Here is a 21,195-nt window from a genome sequence, read left to right on the forward strand (position 1 = left end):
TGTGAACTCTTTTTGTGCCGGTATCGGGGTGTTTTTTGTCACTGGGCTTAGAATTGATTGCGCTTGTAATGGATGGGCTGGGTTTACAAGTGAGGGTTGGAATTTGGAGGCTCCCGCCGGTTGTGGAGTTGCTGTTTTTTCCTGACTTTTCTTTGATTTTTTACCGTCTTTCTGTGAGAGATCCATACTGACTGTTCTACCGTTACAAGGGATGAGGTCCCCTCCTTCTAGCGCCAATTGTTCCGGGTGTGGAATGAGAACAGCTGACTGTGGAATACTTGATTCCTGTTGAGAGTGCCGGTTGATATCTGCACAACAGAATGGATTAACTAGCCTCGGGGGTGGTTCGAGGATCCCCCCTCCGATGCTTAAGTAAGATTACTGAGGGATTAAGAGGTGATTAAGAGGTAATCAGAGAGTAATAAAGAAGTGTGTTTAAGTGTTTGTGTACCTCATAGCAATAAATGAGGTGCTCCTTATATAGACCAATCCAAGGGTACGATCAGGTGGTCCCTTGTAGTTGGATAGCGACCTGTTGATAGTGACCCTTGGTTGGTTGTCCTCTGTGATAACGCCGGTAAGGTTCCTCAAATATTGCCGATAGGTGCTGTTTACCTAAGATGACCAGGTTACCTGCATGTTGAAGTTGGTTGAAGTTTACCTACGGGAAGTTCTGCTGGTACCCAGTGGTACCGGTAGGACACCCCGTACACAAGATATAATTGTATGTACGGACACTTTGATGCTTAGGACACAGTAAATGATTTTATAAGTTTATGAAGAAAATTTCATGCCAATGTCAATAGAAATGTGAGTCCATCCTCAAATACCTCAAATTTTGAGTATGAAAATCACATACTTCGTACTTGGTATTTGAGTATGAATTTTATAAGCATGGGTCTTCCTTACAAAATCACACAAATTCATTACTATTTCAGTATTTCCTTGATGTATGACCCGCCGGACAGTAACTCTGTAAGAGTATATGAAGTAAGAATCCTGTTAGTTGGGGTCCTTATGGCTAACAAGAGTGAACGTTATGTTACTTGAAATCTCAACAAACTACGGTCAGTTGCATATTTCAAATTTTCAAGTCCAATAATACATTTTACACAAAGGAAAGTAACCAATCAACTGGATATAGTGATCAACAGGGGCAAAAAGGAACTGCTTCATAATCATGCACTTGTCTATGATGACCATTTACATAACTTCAAGAAATTCAGCAAAGCTCGGGTATCTTGGTTCCCAACCAATTTCGGCACGCGTTTTTGAATTATTCAATCTTTTACCAAGAGAATCGTCGGCACCTGTGACAGTTAATGGTGCTACTAGTTAAAAAGAGGTTCTGTACTAAAATCAGTGGTATCCACATTTTCACAAATCTCAAGGAAGCAACGGAAGAACGGTTCAGGATACGAGATTCGATACAACCTTTTTTGGCTGGGGAGGGGAAGAGAACTATAAACCCATATGGGCAAGTAAAATCTGTTTTCAATTATTTGTATCAGATTTAGACATCAAACTTACTGTCGCAAGTCCACATACCTGTAAAACCCTCAAACTTATCACTGAATTTTCCACTCTTATTAACCAGATCCATAATTTCTTTCCTGCACAGAATAAGGGTAAGTTAATAAGGCTAGGAAAAGCAACCAACTGAATAGTGAATCGCAACAACAGTATTCTAGGATAATTCAAGAGAATCAAGATATCAAGATATCACGAATACCTTGACAAAGGATGATTGTCACAACCCAGGAAGACCTTTGCACGTAAATTCTTTTTCAAGATTGCAATTGCTAGTGATGCTGCATCCTAACAGGAAATTACCAAAGAAACTGTGAAGTGCACAAATTCTCATCAAACATTACCAAAATGCATCAATGGACATTATTACAAGAGAATACTAAAGAAACAAGCTACACATACACAAATCTCAATAAACATAATTTTGCACTTGCACCTTAACAGTTTGTAATACATCTCATGCTGCATCCGAATTATCAGATTAGCAAACAGCATAAACCTTCAGTTTATAGCAAATAATCGATAAAACCAAAAACCAAAATTCCACAAATTCAACTAGGATCTTGGAGGTTAAATGAAGCGGACATAGCAATGCTGCCAACATTAACAGATGCCAAGCGATGATTATACAAGTCTTTTCTTATTCTAGACTATCATGATACTAAAATGTCAATATTTGAGAGACAGAGGATCAGATAATGATGACATGATTGACAAAAGACAGAAATTTTTACTTCATAGTGAATAAGGTTGACAAAGTGATCTGCCCGAAGGTCACTCTTTCCTTGCTTCAACCAGTAAGTGTGGGCACCTCTATCAGCTTTGTAGAGTCCCGCCAATCGAAGAACACAACCACCATAATCCAGAACAACGTTCTCTGCTTTTAGAAGGACATCAGTTCTAGGTCTCTTTCCCATTGGTACAGCAGGGGTTTCCTGTTAAACCATGAAAAGAAATTGAGACTCCGTTAATATTGGAAATACCAAACCCAGTACCTAATTGGAAGAAAATTGACATGTTTAGATAACAGAGGACTGTAAAAATCAGAAATACGCTATATAGGCATAAAAATATGCAAAGAGTGGACAACTAAATTTCAGCCAGAGTTTATTCCAATGAATTTGTAAAAATAAAATATTAATCAATGGTAGCATGACAAAGGATTCATCAATGGGATAATAATACAATGGATCTAGGAGAGCATTATTGAAGATAAACATGCTATGAGAAAGATTGCTATCTTGTAATATATTACATTGTTCTGGTTCAATATGTAAATGGGATATTGAAGTATTTTCCTTCGATTAAAGTGATCAGATCAAACTCCGCAACAAATGTTGGCATATAAATATAAACCCATATGATGATAGCAACAATGTAATACAAGGGATTCAACACCTCATTACAACTCCCGTTGTCAGTGCAGTCAACTAGTGCAGAGCTTGATGTGAAAACAAAGGATCCTTCACCATTCCAACTTGATGCTGCTTCCCTGCAATGAAAACAATTGACACAACAATTATACAAGGATCTGGCGGTTTTTAAAACTTGTTTACTTCAACAGACCATCAAATACAAGAAGAAAAGAAAGCATTGCCAAAGGAACCAAATATTTTACCAATGAAGAAATTAGTCCATAAACATAACATTCGGCATGTCCATTTTCGATGGAGTCAAAGATTCATTTGTTCTTTTGGCTGTGGAATGTAATTAACTAAATCAAAATGGCTCTTAAAACCTCTTCGCTTCCTTTCCATGAAGTAGAAGATGGTCGTCCCGTTATCATCCCGTTGTCGCTTTTGGGTCAATTGGAAACAAACTCTCTGCAATTGCAGGGGTAAGGTTGCGTACACCCGACCCCCCCTTACCCCGCTTCTTGTGGGATCCTCTTTGAGGCAATGGGGTAATGATAATGAATGAAAACATAACATTAGGTAACCAACCTTATTCACTATGAAGTAAAACTCTCTCTTTTGTTACTACTGCTTTTCTGAATTGGTTGACACAGGCCGGCACTTAGCACGTGCAAAGTTAACATTTGCACAGGGCCCAAAATTTTGAACAGGCCCATAAAAGTAAAGGTACCTATATGGCTATATCAAATGATGCGCCATTACCACAAACAAGTCACACAGCTTAGTGGTAAACAGTTCCTTAACCTTCACGGATGTCGAGGGTTCGATCCCTATTAATAGCTCTTTTCATACTTTTTTTTACCTTTTTTTACCTTCGAAAACTTTGCCTTTTATTATACATAGTACTACATTATATTATTATATACATGTTAATTGCTTGTAATTTTTTTCCCCATATTTCCTTTGATCTTTTTTTTATATGCCAGTTTTTAATTTCTTTTTAGCTTGATATTTCTTCCAAATTCTTAAAAAAAAAAATTGACAATCATCCTTTATATTTTTTTTCATATATATTGTAATACATACTTAAAGCATATTGTGTTCTAATTGGTAAAACAATACTTCTTATTATTTGGTTAATTAATGTAATCAAACATAATTATTTTATTGGAAAATAACTTAAAATATCAAGTACAATTCTGATTAAGGGGTCTTTTATTTTATTCTGCCCCAGGCCTCCAAAATGTCAGGATCGGGCTTGATGTTGACAAAGTGATCTGCATGAAGGTTACTCTTTACCAACATTAGTTTGAGATTTTGAGTGTTTAATTCCGTCTATCTTCTCTCTTTTTAGTCTTTGCCTTAAATTTCTTTTGCTGTCAATTTAAAATTGGTGTCAATTTCAATATCACACAATCATTTCATCAAGGAATAGCATGCTGAACTTCAAGGAGTATGCAGTCACCTAACATCCGCTGCATAATCTGGACTTCTTGATGGAGGAGCACAGAAAATAACATAGGGAAACTGGCAGGGCAGCGTAGTTTCCTTCAGTAAAGGAATTATTCCAATGTTTATCAATTCATCATGATGATCTGTTGTCGCAGTCTTCCCATAAACTTGACACCCCGAATGATCCTAGCCAAAAAAAAATGACTACTGTATCAGAATTATTTTCTCCAAAAATAGGATATCGACACAAATGTAAGTCCTATCAAATAATGTACATAATTATTTTGGACTATCATTGACTTTCATTCAGCATTCCTATAAACATTAATTATCTTTAGGGCATGCTTGGATTGTGGGTAACGCATTAAGGGGTAACAAAAGTTAAACTAAGAAAAGAAATAAGGTGATTGGAGGTGATGAGAAGGGGATGAAGGGGTGGTACAGTGTTGGTAAGAAGAAAATAATAGGAAGGGGGGAATAGTTACTCTCATCATGGGGTTAATTGTTACCCATTGTCAACCTTTTGACAGACTTGGGAATAACTGGTCTGAAACCTATTACACTACACTGTGATTTCCAAAGTCTGACAAAAGGTTGACAATCCAAGTCACCTCCGCAGCTGCTGCAGCCATTGCTCTATATTCAGCTTCGAAACTGTATTCTGCTTTTTAGATTTCCAAGAGATGGGTGAACCACCAAGTAATAAAACATATCTGTTATGGAATCTCATGAAGCCCAATCTAAATCTGAGAAAGCTTGTAAGCTAATGTTGTTTGCAGCCTTTAGTAGAATACCTTGCCCTTCTGTGTGAGCCAAATATTTCAATGTGTGATGTAGTACTTCAACATGAGGTAGTCTAGGTGAATGAAGAAACTGACTGAGTGTTTGCACTGTGTATGACAGGTCAGGTCTGGTATGAGTTAAAAAATTAAGCTTTACCACTAGGGACCTGTATCTCTCTATGTCATGGTAGAGTGCACCATCAGAACTGGTCAACTTTATATTCAGAGGTAGAGGAGTAATAACCTTCTTAGAAACATGAAAGTCACAGTATGAGTATGAGTTCACTGGTTAACTTCTTCTGACTTCTTCTGACTGAGTATAATCCCTTCTTCTGTGTATCCTACTTCAATACCAAGGAAGTAATTAAGGTGTCCCAAGTCTTTTATACTGAACTCTTTGTGCAAAAACACCTTTAAAGCCTCAAGTCTGTTAGGATCTGTACCAGTGAGAATCACATCATCAACATACACTGCTGCAATGTTGATGTCTGTATCTTGTTTATGAATAAATAGACTGTAATCATACTTAGATTGAATGAACCCTTGACTCTGGAGTGCAGTCATTAACTTTTCATGCCACTGCCTAGATGCTTGTTTAGATAGACTTAACCAATTTGCAGACTTTGTTGGTGGGATTGGGGACACCTTCTGGTACTGTCATATACACTTCTTCCTTCAGAACTCCATGTAGAAATGCATTGTTCACATCCAGTTGAAACAAGAGTTGCTTGCTACAACTGCAATCAAGCATCGTACTCATTTTGACAACTGGACTAAAGGTCTCTTCATAGTCAATACCATATTTCTGATTGAACCCTTTTGCTACCAACCTTGCTTTACATCTTTCTAGTTCACCGGTGGACTTTAATTTAACCTTGAATACCCATTTGCATCCTATTGGCTTCTTCCCTTTAGGCAACTCCACTACTTCCCATGTGAAGTTATCATCTAAAGCTTGCAATTCCTTTTTCATAGCTTCAACCCATAGCTGTTATGTAGCAGCTTCAGAATAGCTTAGAGGTTCAACTATGTCACAGGATAGAGAAAGAAAAGCTTGAAACTCAGAGGGAAAAACTTCATATGAAACCAAAACAGTTCTGTGTATGCTCAGTTCCATTGGCTGTGTAAAACTTGTAATCTTTCAAATAGGATGGTGTTTTATGAGGTCTAGTAGATTGTCTAAGTGGAATTGGGTCAGGTGTGTGATCAGGTGTGTCATGACCTGAATCACTATTATGAATGGTTCAGAAGGGGAATGAGGATAGAGGGAAGAAGAAGTAGAATCAATTGAAGACATGGGTGATGAAGAAATAAGAGGATTAGGAATGGGAGAAGATGGAGATGTGTCATTAGATGGAAAAGTGGATTCTGGTGTAGTGAAATCTGGTATGTCAAAAATCTGGGGGGAAGAAACTGCAGGGAGATAGATGGCATTAGTATAGTTTGAGGTTGGTGTCTTGTGTTTGTGGTAAAGATGGAATGGAAAATGTTTTTCATGGAATTTAACATCTCTAGTGACAAACAGTCTATTGGTATCAACCTCAAGCACTTTGTAACCTTTCTGTGAAGTAGAGTATCCAAGAAAAACACATGGTGTAGCCTGTAATCCATCTTTGTTCTTTCAACTTTAGAAGTGGAAGCATAGCATAGGCAACCAAAGGTTCTCAAGTGAGAAAGGTTAGGTAACTTTCCATGCATCCTGTAATAAGGAGTTCAAGGTCTATGGCTTTCAAGGGCACCCTGTTGATCAAATAAGCAGCACATAGAACATAATCTCCCCAAAACCTATCAGGTACCTTTGATTGAATGTATAAAGCTCTTGCAGTTTCTAACAAGTGTTTGTGCTTTCTCTCAACTACTCCATTCTGTTGAGGAGTATGACCGCAACTTGTTTGACTTAGAATTCCAAGTTGTTGATATAATTTCTTAAGGTCACCTTCACCTAGGTTGCACCGATACGGGTACGGGGACGGATACGGGGACGGGTACGGGGACGGAAAACGGCAAAATCAAAAATGCAAAAAACGGGTACGGCATGGATTCGGCAAAAAAAAAAAAAAAAAAAAACAAGAATTTAGCTAAATTAAACATCCATACATAAATAGTTCAAAATACCAAAAACAAAAAAAATAGTTCAAAGTTCAAAATAACAAAAACACAAAAACTAAATTTAATGTCTTATAGTAGATAAAACTTAGACAAGGCACATCAATCTTCAACGAGCAACACATTTTCTAAATCCGGCTCATCTAGTGAGAGTTCCGCAAACTCTAGAAACCCAACATCCTCCAAGGAATCAAATGCATCTCCACCAACATCCCACATCTTTGTATAAAGCTCCGCATATTCTTCGGAATTCCTTGATAAAAGGCGAAGATTGTTGTGAATGTAAACCAAATCTTGGGCACGACTTGGATTTAGCTTGTTCCTCCTAAGTGAGTGAATGAAGGCATATGTACTCCAATTTCGTTCACTACAAGATGATGAAGTAGGTTGCCCAAGCACTTTAAATGCCAAAGATTGGAGGAGAGGAGTTTGAGCTCCAAAGTTTGCCCACCAACTCTTAGGATCCATAGAATGCATCCTTGAGATACAAGTTAAATCCTCAAAAGGTCCACTCTTCATAGAGAATTGAGCATATTCTTCCATCACTTTACCAACATCATCATTAAGTGCAAATAATCTACGAAAGCACTTCATTCTCTCTCGAGATATTTCACCATCTCTATGAGGAGCAATTCTAGATTGATCACCAAGTAGCCATTCATCACTATAGAACCTTCAATATTTTTTTAAAAAAAAGAGTTATAGATTTGTGTATAAGTATAATAAGATAAAGAAAATGTCAAATAATAATAGAATATATACCTCGGGTTCAAGGAGTGAGCTAGACAATGGAGAGGAGTGTTGCTTTTTGCCCAACGAGCTACCAAGATTTCATAAACCACATGATAAAAGGGACTAAACTCCGAATTAGGACGACCTTCTTTCTTGTAAATCTCAAGCTTCACTTGTTCAATCATAGAATCCCACATCTCATACACTAAGTGAAGGCATGGTTTATCGGTGTCACAAAGCCTAATCATGTCATAGATAGGCTTTGTGAAATCAACAATGTAAGCTAGTTTGTCCCACCAATCATCATTCACAATCTTGTCTTTCACAAAGTTTGCCTTCCCCATGTCTTCTTCTCTATAAGAAGTCCACTCATCACTTATAACCATGGCTTGAAGACCTCGTTTAATAAGCTTAAATCTCTTAAGCATCACAATAATGGAGGCAAAGCGAGTATCGGCCACGGAAAGCAACTTAAGAGGAGAAAACTTTTGGAAGATAGCCAATCTCATGTTGTGGTTCATGATGAAATTTTTAATTACCATTGCATCCCCATGGATATCAGTGATCCAACTACATTCTTCATAAGTTTCAGAATTGTTACTCACATTCCTTGCCGCACAAATATTCTTCAAAGCAAGATTAAGGGTATGCACAACACATGGTGTCCAATAAATGTGAGGAAACTCACTCTCAATTAGCTCCCCAGCCCCTTTGCAATTTGCTGCATTATCAGTTATGACTTGCACTACATTTTGATGACCCACTTCTTGAATAACCTCTTTCATGAGATTAGCAATGAAAAATTTATCTTTTATTTCACCAAAACAATTCACAGCTTTAAGAAATATTGGACCATTACCAGAAGTAGCCATGAAATTAATGAGAGGTTTTCTTGTTGGATCACTCCATCCATCAGTCACAATTGTCACCCCTTTTTCTCTCCAAGTTGACTTTAGCGGAATCATTAGCCTCTCTACATTAGCTTTTTCTTGCACAAGTAATGTAGTTCTAAGCTTATTGTAACCAGGAGGTTTGTAACCTGCTATATTATGAGTGGCAGCAAAAGTATAGGACCTCATATAGTGTGGATTCCTAGCAAGATTAAATGGCAACCCTCCTGTGTAAAACATTCTTGCAATCTCTTGATCCAATTGATCCCTAGTTTCAATACCAAAACATCTAGTAATTGGTGATTTTTCAGACTTCCTTTTCTTGAACATAGCATCGGAGTCCAAATGAGAAAGAGATTCACTAGGCAAAGGAACTTCTCTAGGGCCCGAATCAAGTTTCTTATTCTCAAATTCATCATCAAGTTTTTGCATTTCAAGTTTATCAGCACGAGACACTTTCTTACAACATGCAATGCCTTGACCCTTAATTTGAAGCAAATGGGCCCTAACTCTTGAATAACTAGATGTTCGGTTTTCATTACAAAAATTACATCGATATTTCCATGTTCCACCAACCGCCCCTTGTTTTTCAATTCTTGTTACAAACCTCCACAATGGAGGAGAACCCTCACTAGACAATGATTCCGCACCAATTGACCCACTACCCGTGCTACTACCAATATTAGTACTTTGTTGTTGAGATTGAGATGAATCCATATTGATCCTAATCAAATGAAAAATAAACAAATGCATTCAACACAACCATTCAACAATTCAACACTCAACTAATTAATTAAGATTTTAAACATTAAGTTTCCTAATTAATTATTTAATTCATTCAACTAATTAATTAAGAAAAGAAAAAGGAACGAGAAGTACTGAAGTAGTGAAGTGCAAAACAATCCCATTCATACAAAAACAAAAGGAAATCGAAAGTACAAAACAAAAAGGAAAAAAAAAGGAAAAAAGAAAAGAAAAAGAGTACTGAAGTGAGTAACGAGTGACTCACCGAGTTGCTGGCCTTGCTGCGAGTCTTGCGAGGAGAGAAGAAGGGACGGCGAGTCACCGCCTCACCGGCGGCGAGGAGAGAAGAAGAGACGGCGTCACGGCGGCGGGCCCGAGTCGCTGCGAGTCTTGCGAGTTGCGAGCCCGAGTTGCTGGCTTGCTGCGAGTTTGCGAAGGGTGATTGCGATTTGCGAAGGCCGAAGGGTGGCCGGCCTCGCTGGTGCGACTGCGAAGGGTGGCCGGCCTCGCTGGTGGCCGGCGGCAAGGAAGAGACGATTCAGACGAAGAGCCGAAGAGAGTTGAACCAGGTGAGAGAGATTTGGAAAAAACCCTAAAAATTCGAATTTGGGTCTTAATGGGTGTTGGGTACTTGGTTTTTGTCCAAATACGTACCCACCCGCGTACCCACCCCGTACCCAGCCGTACCCATTTTCGGCCCACGTACCCAGATTCCAGATTCGTTCTGGGGACGAATCCGGGGCGTACCCGTCCCGTACCCGACCCGTACCCGTCCCCGGTACGGGAAACGGGTCTCCAGTGCCGTCCCCGTGCTTCATAGACCTTCACACAGCTCTTTTGCATTGTCAGATCTTATACACTTAACCATCACACCAAACTGTGTTTTCACCATGTTCAAGAAGTTAGTCATAACAGAAACATCATCTTTTTTATTTTTCAACAAATGAATCCAAGTGAACCTACTATAGTCATCCACTATAGTGAGAAACTGATTACAGCCTGTACGAGTCTTTACAGAATGAGGACCCCATACATCAATGTGAATCAAATCAAAGGGTGCAAAAGTGTTGATTCTACTATGTGGAAAGCTAAGTCTGGTTTGTTTTGATACAGGACAGACCTGACAAATAGTGTCTTGTATACAACTATTGACTTCACGATCTGGAATTATTAACCTCAACTGACTGAAAGGTAAATGACCTAATCTTAGATGCTATAGTTTGGCATTGTCTACAGCAGATGAACAACTTGTATTACAAGCATGAGACTGCATAGAGGTTGTTTCTGATAACACTTGTTCCCCCACATTGTATAATCCAGAATTGACATCACCAAGAGGAATCAAATTCCCTTTCTGGCAGCAAACAAAACATTTGTTGTGAGTAAAATGAATCTCACATTTCAAATCCTTACACAGCTTGTGCACAGATATCAAATTATACTTAAAACTTGGAACATGGAGCACATTTTTCAGAACAATATCATCATTCAAGTAGACTGAACCAATATGTTTCACTGTAACTTTAGTTCCATCTGGTATTGTTATGCATTTTCCTTGATGTTCAATTGATTTGAACTCAGAAAATTGTGATAAATCATGACAAAAGTGATCTGAAGCACCACTGTCTAGCAACCATCTAGAATTATTCTGAGATAATAAGCAGAGATTACCTGCCATCATAGCTAGGTTGTTGTTTTGTGTAGAAGGACTAGTTCCTGTATTCTGTTGTTGTTTGGTCAGCAGATTCATCAACTGTTTATATTTATCTACTGTGATTGCTGTGGTGGCTTCATGCTTTGGTAATGTTGGTGGCTCAACATCAGAGTGATTGTCATGATTGCCATAAGATAATGCAGCAGTTTTGTGTTCTCTAGGTTGAAAACCTGGTGGATAACCAATAATCTTGAAGCATCTTTCAATACTATGTCCTGGAGTTTGGCAGTGTGTACAAAAGTAATTTGCACCTGTCCTCCCTTGCCTATTGACACCACCAGTTGCCTGTGACTTGTTTCTGTTATTCCAGTTGTCACCACAAATCTTCTTTTCTCAGCAAATGCAACTGATTCTGAGCCAATACTAGTATGGGAGACTTCTTGATGCCTTTCTTCTTGTGCAAAGAGTCCGTAAGCTTCTGAAACCTTAGGTAATTCTGGCACCATCAGAACATTACCTCTTATAGTTGCATATTGGACAATCAACTTCATCATGAACTGCATTACCATCTTTTCTTGCTGTCTCTGAAAGAATTTCTTAGTCACATTACAAGTGCAGTTGTTGCAAGTACAATATGGCATAGGATGTGCTTCCTCAATTGCATCCCAAATTGACTTTATTTCATGAATCATGTGTTCCATGAGAGAACAAAACACATTAAAATTGACTGCCACTTTACTCGAGATAAAGTTCTTGAAAGGCTATTGCAACTTACTTATTTGCCTACTCAACAGCAGTTGGCTGATGTCTTTACAAAGCCACTACCCTCTGCACAATTTCAGAAACTTCTGCCGAAGATGGGAGTATCTACCACTCCATCTTGAGGGGGATTGTTAGACTGGTGTACTGTGATCAAGCTTATGCATTATGGTGATCAAGCTGCCATGCTACACTGCTATGCTACGTTAGTTATTCTAGCTGATGAGTCAGCATTAGGACTAACTAATTCCCTAAGAATCAGGGACTTGTAATAACCAACTGTAACAAACACAGAAGGTTCTAGATTTCTACTTTCAGTATATAAGCTGTGTAATGCTTCATAATTAATACTCCCTCTGTATTTATTTAAGAGATACACTTGCCTTTTCTGGTCGTATTTATTTAAGAGATACACTTGCCATTTTTATTAACTTATCAACCCCACCATCTAATTAAATAATATATCTACACCCCACCCCCACCCCCCACTCCCTAAAATGACATGGTCCCCACTTGTTTTTCTTATTAAAATATCTACTCAACCCCACTTGTTTTATTACTTTATTTTAATCAATTCTTTTTCTTAATACCCGTGTCCGGCCAACTGTATCTCTTAAATAAATACGGAGGGAGTACAATTACAAAAATTTGTTTCCTGAAAGCATAATTCTATCACCCACCATCCCACTAGGGTGATTATTACTCTCATTTGGGGTATTAGATCCCCCTTCCCCCCTTCTCAAAACATCACCACATCAACCTCCTTGCAATCACCTTAATTTACCTTCATTTTCCTTTTATTAAAGTGGTTTGACTTTTATTACCCCCAATCCAAACATATGCCCTGAAAGTTGAAACAATAACTTGCCAAGCTTACAAACCAAACAATATACCCTACTACTAAAAGTAACAGTCAAATTACCACCGGCCCACATAAATGAGAATCACACAACTAACCCAAATATAGTTTATTCAAGTGACCTAAGCCTAGGATAATCCAATATTTACCCTTTCGAATGATTATAATCCCAAGTTCGCAATGCAAATATACCAATAATCTAAAGTCTAAACTAATCTAACAATAATACACCAAAATTTATCGCTGTTTAACTCTGTTATTTATTTCCCTAATGTGGGACAATATCTTCGTCCTCTCTCCTTTCTCATCTCCATCTTTTCTAACAGCAACTGTCCATTCTAAAAACCAAATATTCTGCTGCACTGCTGCTTATCTCCTGCAATAAACCCCAAAAATCAAAACCTACTCCATGTACCACAACAACTGCCCCTTTCTAACAATTCAAATATAATCCAATTAAACCTCCGAGCTACCAACATTTACAATGCTTCAGTTCTAGAGGGTTCTTCGGTTTTTCTTTAATTTCTACGCAATTGATGATTTGAGTTTAGCATATAATTTAATGCCCTGTGTGAAAACTTAGATTTCATTTGAAATGATGGATTTGGCCCAATTCAATTGTTTGGAAACATTTGGAATTTGAATTTAGATTTGGGCCAAATCCAACCCCTAAACAAGTAAGTCTATTTTTTAGGATTTGAAATACCAGCTGAAAGGTTATCATTTCAAATTCCCTGGATAACACTCACTGCTCTCACATCTCTCTCTCCTCCTTGCCCATATTTCATAGAACCATTTTCTCTCTCCTCTCCCAAACCCACCACCCCCTCAACCACCGCTCCTCCACCGGTCTTTCTTCTCTTGCGATCAACCACCGTTCCTCCACCGCTCTTTCTTCTCTTGCGATCTTCCACCGCTCTTTCTTCTCTCGCAATCAACCACCGCTTCACAACGACTCGCTCCACCACCGCCTTGACGACTACCACCTCCATAAACGCCCCATCCACCTTCGTAAGAGGCCGCCTCTAATCTCATGACCGCCAGCATAGTCTCTGCCATATCTTCTATTAATTTCTCCATCTTTCTCTCTGTTGTTCTTCAAATGAAGTTCATCCATGGCTGTAATTGAAATTTAGGTTCAGCCCCTTGACAATTGCATGAATTTTGTCAATTGTTGGGCTAAATGAATCACGAAAGAAATCTTGCTTTTCTAGGTTTATGTATCAATAATCATCAAAATCAAGCAAATCAATGTGTATGTCGAAGTAAGGGAAAACAAATTGGAGATGCATCAGTACAAATTAATTGATTTTTTTTTGTTGGTTCTTTTTTGGCAAGGATTTTTGTTGTTAAATTGGATTATACAGGAAATAAGCGGTTCAGGTATTCAAATACTTCGTATGAGATTGGAATCCCATAATTTGAAATGATAAATTTGAAATTCCTGTTTTTCCAAAACATAATATTTGGAATTGAATTTCAGTATTTGAATTACAGATTTAAAATGACTCATTTCATTTGAAATGATTGTATCCAAACACTACCTAAGTGGTTATGGTTATGACTTTTCAGGTAACTAATGTAAACGTACAATTTACAACCCATCATAATGAACATCTGTTATCCAAGAACCATATCTTGCTAAATGAATGTAGTTAGTTAAAGTGTCACCTAATTCACCAGTATAATAATGGGTACGGAGACGCAATTCACTACATAGTATTGTTAAATTAGGTAAAAAAATGTACCACATTCATGTATTAATTCGCCTTTTCTGGTTGACATGGGATTAGGAAATAGGAAATTATTGGGATTAGGAAATAGGAAATAGGAAATTAGGTAACTATTATACAAACCAAAGAAATAGGAGATAAAATGCAACAGAAATGGTGATTATACATTTATACCTGACTCCACTGTTGAGCTACTAAGCGGCCGAGAACACCAGGTCCAACAATCAACAAATCACTGTCACCAACTACCACAGATGATGACGATGTTCCTGATTACCATTTTCGATTCGAAATAATTTTTAAGTGTCAGTTGATTGCGAACACCATAAAATTCAAGTAAAATGTCTAATTGTCGAATTGAAAACATCAATTTTAAAGAAGAAAGGAAGAAGCTGACCGACTGCGGCGGAGGAAGAGGTTACTCGGATAGTGGAAGCCATTGATGACGACGAAAATGACAATGGTGGTGATAGAAATTTTGAATTGAGGTTGGAATTAGGGAATGGGCGATGAGAATGAAGCGAGGTCGAGCGATTTGAGGAGAGAAAAAAGTTGCGGGAATCGGAGTGTGAATGTCCGAATGCTTTGGGAGATGGAATGCCGGAGATGGCGTAGGTGCTTGCCATTACCATGGGAACTGCAACTGCAACTGCAACGGACTTGGGTGGAGCTCAAGGATATGACAGACTAACAGTTGACAGATAGTTGGAGAAGGGAGTTAACCGACTTAATCCCGTGACACTGGTTTAAGATTCGGACTACTCCAAGAGAAAGTCTCGTTCTCTACTCGGTGGAGGATAGAAATGATTAACGGTAATTTGGATTATATATCCGGGTATACAGTGTTAATCGTGCACCCTGTTGAACATTTATTGAAAATCTAATGAACATGGAGAATGATTTCAATGTACATGTACTAGTGAACTATTTAAACTATATGTTCTATGGATTTGAACTATATGTTCATTAGCTATATGTTGTTTGGGTATGAATAATATGTTCTTTGTATTTGAACTATATGTTCATTTAAAAACAAGGTGCACAGTGAGCATTGTGCACCCGGGTGCATAAACCATATTTTGATGATTCACAATACAACACGAAGTAAGTACTTTTCCTCCATTTCTTTATAGTCACAACCGTTTATTTTTCACGGTTGCCAATGCATAATTTGAATTATTAATGTCTTTAATTATTAATGTCTTTAATTATTGATAAGTGAAAATTATAAAAAAATTGATATTAGCAAAATATACATTAAGACGATTCTAATAGGATCCCACATGAATATATTTTTCTAAAATATAGATGATAAAAAATAAACAAATTAGATTGTGCAAATAGTGCATAAAGCACAGTGTTGCAACTATTTTGAAACAAAGGAAGTATTAGTTTCTTCAAAAGTGGGGGTAATTGTAGTGTTAAAAAAATGAAAAGTCGGTTAGCGCTAAATGAAATGTAGAGACAGAAGCAAAATTTCAGCAATGAAGTTTGAGCAATTGCGCCAAACTTCATTGCTGAAATTCCCGATGGCAAAAACAAAGTATCTTTAGTTCACTAAAACAATTATTCCACTCAAAAATCATCTTTATCGTTCACATCAACAACTTCATCCACTTCGTTTCCATATCTCCTTCTTGAACTCAGGAGGTGAAACATTAAAGTCGTCGGCGTCGATTTGCATTATCGTCATCGTCTTCTTCATCTTTCCATTCTACTGAATAAATCTGGGTTGTAGCAAGTATTCTGTAGTCTGTTTTCGGGAAACATCTATGGAAGAAGATAAAGGGAGGGCAGCAAAAGAAGATTATAATTAGACTAGGTAAGTTTTCAATAAGTATGAAAAATATTTCATTAATAATTAAGAAACATCATTAATGTATTAATATAGCAATTATTAGCATCATTAAGTAACAATTATTAATACTAGACTTATATGCACACGATGCGTGTGAGAGTATATATATTAAAAAAATTAATCTCTATTATATAAAGGAACAGCTGAGGGCATAAGAGTAAAATAACTTTTTGTGTCCCCCTGTGAATTGACGATAATAGCCTCACTAACCCCATCCTTCCAAACCCTAGAGATTCACTGACCCACGATCTCTCCCTCCTCTCAACTCACGCCTTTTCTCTCTCCTCTCAACTCCATGGTAATTCTGCAACTCCCAAACATCCCTTTCTTCATCTCCGGTCACCATCGAAACTCTAGAAATTCAATGAAGAACCCTAATGTAGGGGGTTTTTTCCCGTTCCCTACAATGAGGGGTTTGGCACGCGCCAGCTCGTTTAGAGAACCGTTGAATTGTTTTTGCACCTCGAAGGAGTCGCCACCAAACTTATTTTAGGTCTCGTTTGGGAAGACCGCACAATGACTCTATTTTTGGATAAGGCCTTGAATCCTTGAAACGGATGGGTGAGATCCAGGCTCGGGAACAAAAATGCTTGTTCGGCGGGCTTTAGAAATATTCAAGTACGTTGGCACAACATTGTTTCGAAAAGAAACCCTAAGATTAGACTATGTGGGTTTGCAAATTAGAACAAAATAGAATTTCTAATTGTACGGTGGTCACTTTGCTTTAAAGATTGATTTAAGGAACCTAAGGCCGATTTGTCCAAAAATATCTTCGTTAAGCGTGATGTAACCTTTGTATTTTGTTGTATTTAGCATGTTGGTGATGAAAGCGATAAAGCACATAAAGCAACATCACAATACTAAATAAAGTGCGGAATTAGTAAATACAAGACCCCCTAGAAAAGGACTAGGGAGTAGTTCCACATTGCCTAGAAATGGACTAGGCAAGTAAAGGTGCGGAATTGAAAGTGCAAAATTGAAATTGCAATATTGAAATTGCGGTATTGAAATTGCGGTATTGAAATTGCGGTATTGAAAGTGCGATATTGAAAGTGCGATATTGAAATTGCGATATTGAAATTTGTACTTGGGCACATGAGATTCGAACGCCAAGCGGCTCCTTAAAAATAAGTGCGCCCGACACGAATTCAAAGCCAAAAATCTCAACTTGGGAGAGGTTGCTCAACCCAAATGTCCTAGATTTTGCATATTGAACTTGAAATTGAAAGCTTGAATATTGAAAGGTTTGAACTTGAAAAGATTGAAACTTTGAACTTGAAATGATTGAAATTTGAAAACTTGAACTTGTATGTTGAAATTTGAAGACTTGAACTTGTATATTGAAAAATGGAGACTTGAACTTGTATATTGAAAAAATGGAGTTTTGAATCTCAAAAGATTAAACCTTTAAATGCTAAAAGGTGTCATCTTTGATTACTCCATGCTTGAAGGTGATTCTAGTTCAAAGAGATGAATGCAAGCAACTTTGAACATCCTTGAATCTTGAAAGTTTGTATTTTGTATTTTGAAAAAGTTTGTATTTTTGAAAAAGCATGTATGATTGTTGCAAGTGGTGTTTTTTATGGCAAAAAACACCAGCTTGCTAATAATTTGAAATCAAAATAGCATGATTAATTGAAATGGGATTCGGATTTACCTAGTTAAGCTTAGGCTCGAGCTCCCAATTGCTCTTGAATTTAGGACTTTTTTTATGTGTTTTGATGAGTTTTGAAGTTTGTATTGTGAGGAGTAATGTCGAAATTACGACGTTATATGTGTTGTGCTCCCCCTTTTTTCGAAGGAAATGAGGGGTACTTTAGGAGGGAAATGGTGCAAAACGCCAGCACATGCCAGCGCCTGGCGCCAGGCCAGCGCTGGGCGCTGCTGACGTGGGCTGAATGCTGCCAAAAAAGACGGAAAGATGCCGTCCTTGATTTGTCTTGTATGGGTGTACCTTCGTACGAATAGTACGATGTTTGTCACGTAGTGTTTGCTTGGAGGTTAAGGCTTGAATTTGCGTCTAAAAACAAACCTCTCTCGGGTTTTTGAATTTCGGTTTTACGGGGCGGGGCCCGGCAAGCTCGGTTTTGTGGGTCGGGGCCCGAATTTGACTTGCCTTATATGATTTTGAGTGGAAAAGACCTAGTAAGACCAATGGGATGGTCCACTAGTTGAGATTGAACTTGGATTTTGAAATTGGATTTTGGAAGTTGTATTTTGTACCGAGTTCCGAGAGGGGAACGGTGTCGGGGATTGGATTTTAGACTTTGGATTTCGGAGGTATTCTTAGCAATTGGGATTTCCGCCTGAAGTTACTCCAATCGCCTAACAAGGATAATGGTTTTGTCATCATCCCAAAGGGGAGACACAAATTAGGTGTCTATAGAAGCCCCCACTTTGACTGAGCGTTCGGTTAGGAAAGCGCAAGTCAAAGTATTTCGAAAGGGACGGAGAATGGTCAAGATGTCCTGCAATCGAGACCACTCTTTGTACGCCGGTACCTGCACAAAATAGGCTCTAGAAAAAGGATATAGTCTACCTCGGTGCGGTTGGTGATGACTCCGATTTGTACTTGTACTTTTCCGCCTTCAGTTCAGGACGGAGCTTGGCATCGAAAATTTGAATTTTTGAATCTTGAATTTTGAACTTTGACACTCGAAGTTAATCCGTTGGGATGTGCTTTGTTGGGGATAAGAGATTTTTACTGGCCCTTAAAATTTTGAACTTTGACTGACTTTCCCGGAGCTTGGGTGCATTGGGAGTTGGGCGCTTGAGTCGTTGTATTTTTTGGACTTTGTATTCTTGAAATATTCATCTGTTTGTACTTGGAGATACAGGTGTATACCCGTATTTTCGATGGATGGTTCGATGCGACGTTTGATGCTTGGTGCGGAAGACCGTAGCAGCAAAGGACGTGCAATCAGCACGGGAAATCGCGCGCGGCAGACCTGCGCATGCAGCAGGTCAGCGCTGGGCGCTGGTGCGGTGCCTGGCACTGGGCAGCACTATATAAGTGCCCCCTTGCCGTGCCATTTTGAGGTACATTCACTTGAAATTTTTGCTTCTTTTCTCTCAAAGGTCGACTAGCTTCTCCCCTTGGTCTTGTTCTTGCCTTGTCCATGTAAGTTTTTCATGTTTTTTGCTTATGAAATAACTCTAGGATTGCATGTAGTTTGATTTTCTCGTACTTTGAAATGATGCTTGTATGCTTAAGTTTCTTGAATCTTGTAGAAAATTGTTTGATAGCCACTTGAACTTGAACTGTTGGAATTTGTACTTTTGAATTTTTGAACTTGTATCTGCTTTGGCATGAATAGCCTAGGCGTTGATGTAGAACTTGAATACCTGCTTCGGCGTGGATAGCCTAGGCGTTGGTGTAGGAATTTGAATACCTGCTTCGGCGTGGGTAGCCTAGGCGTTGGTGTAGAACTTGTACCTTGAATTAGAGGTCCACTGGGGATTTTGTTTTGAATTGAATTTTTTTTGACTTTGCTCAGGCTAGTATAGGATAGCCCCTAGTTTAGAATTTTGACACTTTGTATGCTGCTTGATTTAGTATGCCTCGTCACACTCGGAGAAAGCTTGCTGAGTCATCTGTGGTTCGAGCTGCTGAGGAAGATGCTTCGGATGATGAAGCGGCTGCAATAAATGCACCAGGTGGGGGTATGGTTCCCCGGGATGCGCCCGCTTTCCATGGTGCTGGTTGGACCCCTTCCGACCTGGTGTTTCGGCCGGATTGGCACTTGTCTCAGCGGCCTCGCGCTGGCATGGTGAGTCTTGTACTGTATTTCGAATTTGTACTTTGTATTTGTATAGGTCTTGAGCTAACTCGTTCACCTGTAGGCCGACGGAAAGCCGTTCCGTACTTACTGGTCCTTGGTGGAAGTTCAGAGGGCCTTTAAAGCTCTCCGTGCCGATGAGGAGGCTATGGGGATTTGGTCACAGATGGGCCTGGCCGATTTCTGGCGCACCATGGGAGGTTCCTCGAGGAGAACGGGGAATAAGAACCGTTTGTGGGCTTTGTTGGAGCTGTGGTGGGATACCACCAACACTTTCCACATGGCATGGGGGGGAGATTACTATTACCCCTCTTGAGTTGCTATGATTACAGGTCTTCCTTTTTCTGAGAGGAATGTGACCTTTGACTCTGAGCTGACGTGGCGCTCGGCCGCTGCCAGGGACTTGCTCGGCCCTGTTGTTGACTTGTCAGAGGACGACTCTCACGCTTCTGTGGTGCTTGTGGATGCTATCTGTGGCGAGGGTGTGTCCGCGGAGCAGAGAGTTAGGCTCTTCCTCCTTGTCTTGGTTAGCAGAATGATTGCCCCTAGTAGGAACAGTCGGGTGCATATTAGCTTCTTGTCCGCTCTGAGGGACTTGAGAGCTGTTCCGAGTTATAACTGGGGTGGTTTGGCCTATAGCCACCTCTTGTATGAAATGGGGCGGGCCTCCCGGACTTCACTGGGAGTGACCCAAGCATGGCTGCTCTGTGGAGCGTGCTGGAGTTCGAGACTCCTTGTACTTTGTATTTTGTATTTGTATGCTTGTATCTTGAACTTGACTGATGTTTTGTTTGTTCCTTGAAAGATTTGGATCTATGAGCACTTCCCGACTTTGGCGCCGGAGCGTACTAGAGATGCGGCTTACCCGTATGCTGCCTCTTGGATAGGAGCGGTGCGCCTTGGTGCGTCCCTGGCGGCTTCTCGTAGAGCTTGGAGAGTTTTGCCTGCTGATAGGGTAATAT

At 39.1% G+C, this 21,195-nt stretch overlaps 2 protein-coding genes across 2 annotated transcripts; both read right to left on the reverse strand.

The window, feature by feature from the left end:
• Nucleotides 1-1,054: 1,054 nt before the first annotated feature.
• On the reverse strand, nt 1,055-15,380 carry LOC110801846 (uncharacterized). Its single transcript, XM_022007260.2, has 8 exons — nt 14,994-15,380; nt 14,771-14,865; nt 4,351-4,523; nt 2,929-3,022; nt 2,265-2,465; nt 1,733-1,818; nt 1,549-1,613; nt 1,055-1,310 (listed from the first exon to the last, which is right to left on the reverse strand). Exons 1-8 carry the CDS (start codon nt 15,226-15,228, stop codon nt 1,204-1,206), a joined length of 1,056 nt encoding a protein of 351 aa, XP_021862952.2. The 5' UTR covers nt 15,229-15,380; the 3' UTR covers nt 1,055-1,203.
• On the reverse strand, nt 4,537-9,994 carry LOC110801847 (uncharacterized). The gene is made up of 3 exons (XM_022007261.2): nt 9,857-9,994; nt 7,988-9,571; nt 4,537-7,898 (listed from the first exon to the last, which is right to left on the reverse strand). Exons 2-3 carry the CDS (start codon nt 9,562-9,564, stop codon nt 7,328-7,330), a joined length of 2,148 nt encoding a protein of 715 aa, XP_021862953.2. The 5' UTR covers nt 9,565-9,571; nt 9,857-9,994; the 3' UTR covers nt 4,537-7,327.
• Nucleotides 15,381-21,195: the final 5,815 nt, after the last annotated feature.

Source organism: Spinacia oleracea, chromosome 3 (genome assembly GCF_020520425.1).
Source record: "Spinacia oleracea cultivar Varoflay chromosome 3, BTI_SOV_V1, whole genome shotgun sequence".
Classification (NCBI taxonomy): Eukaryota; Viridiplantae; Streptophyta; class Magnoliopsida; order Caryophyllales; family Amaranthaceae; genus Spinacia; species Spinacia oleracea.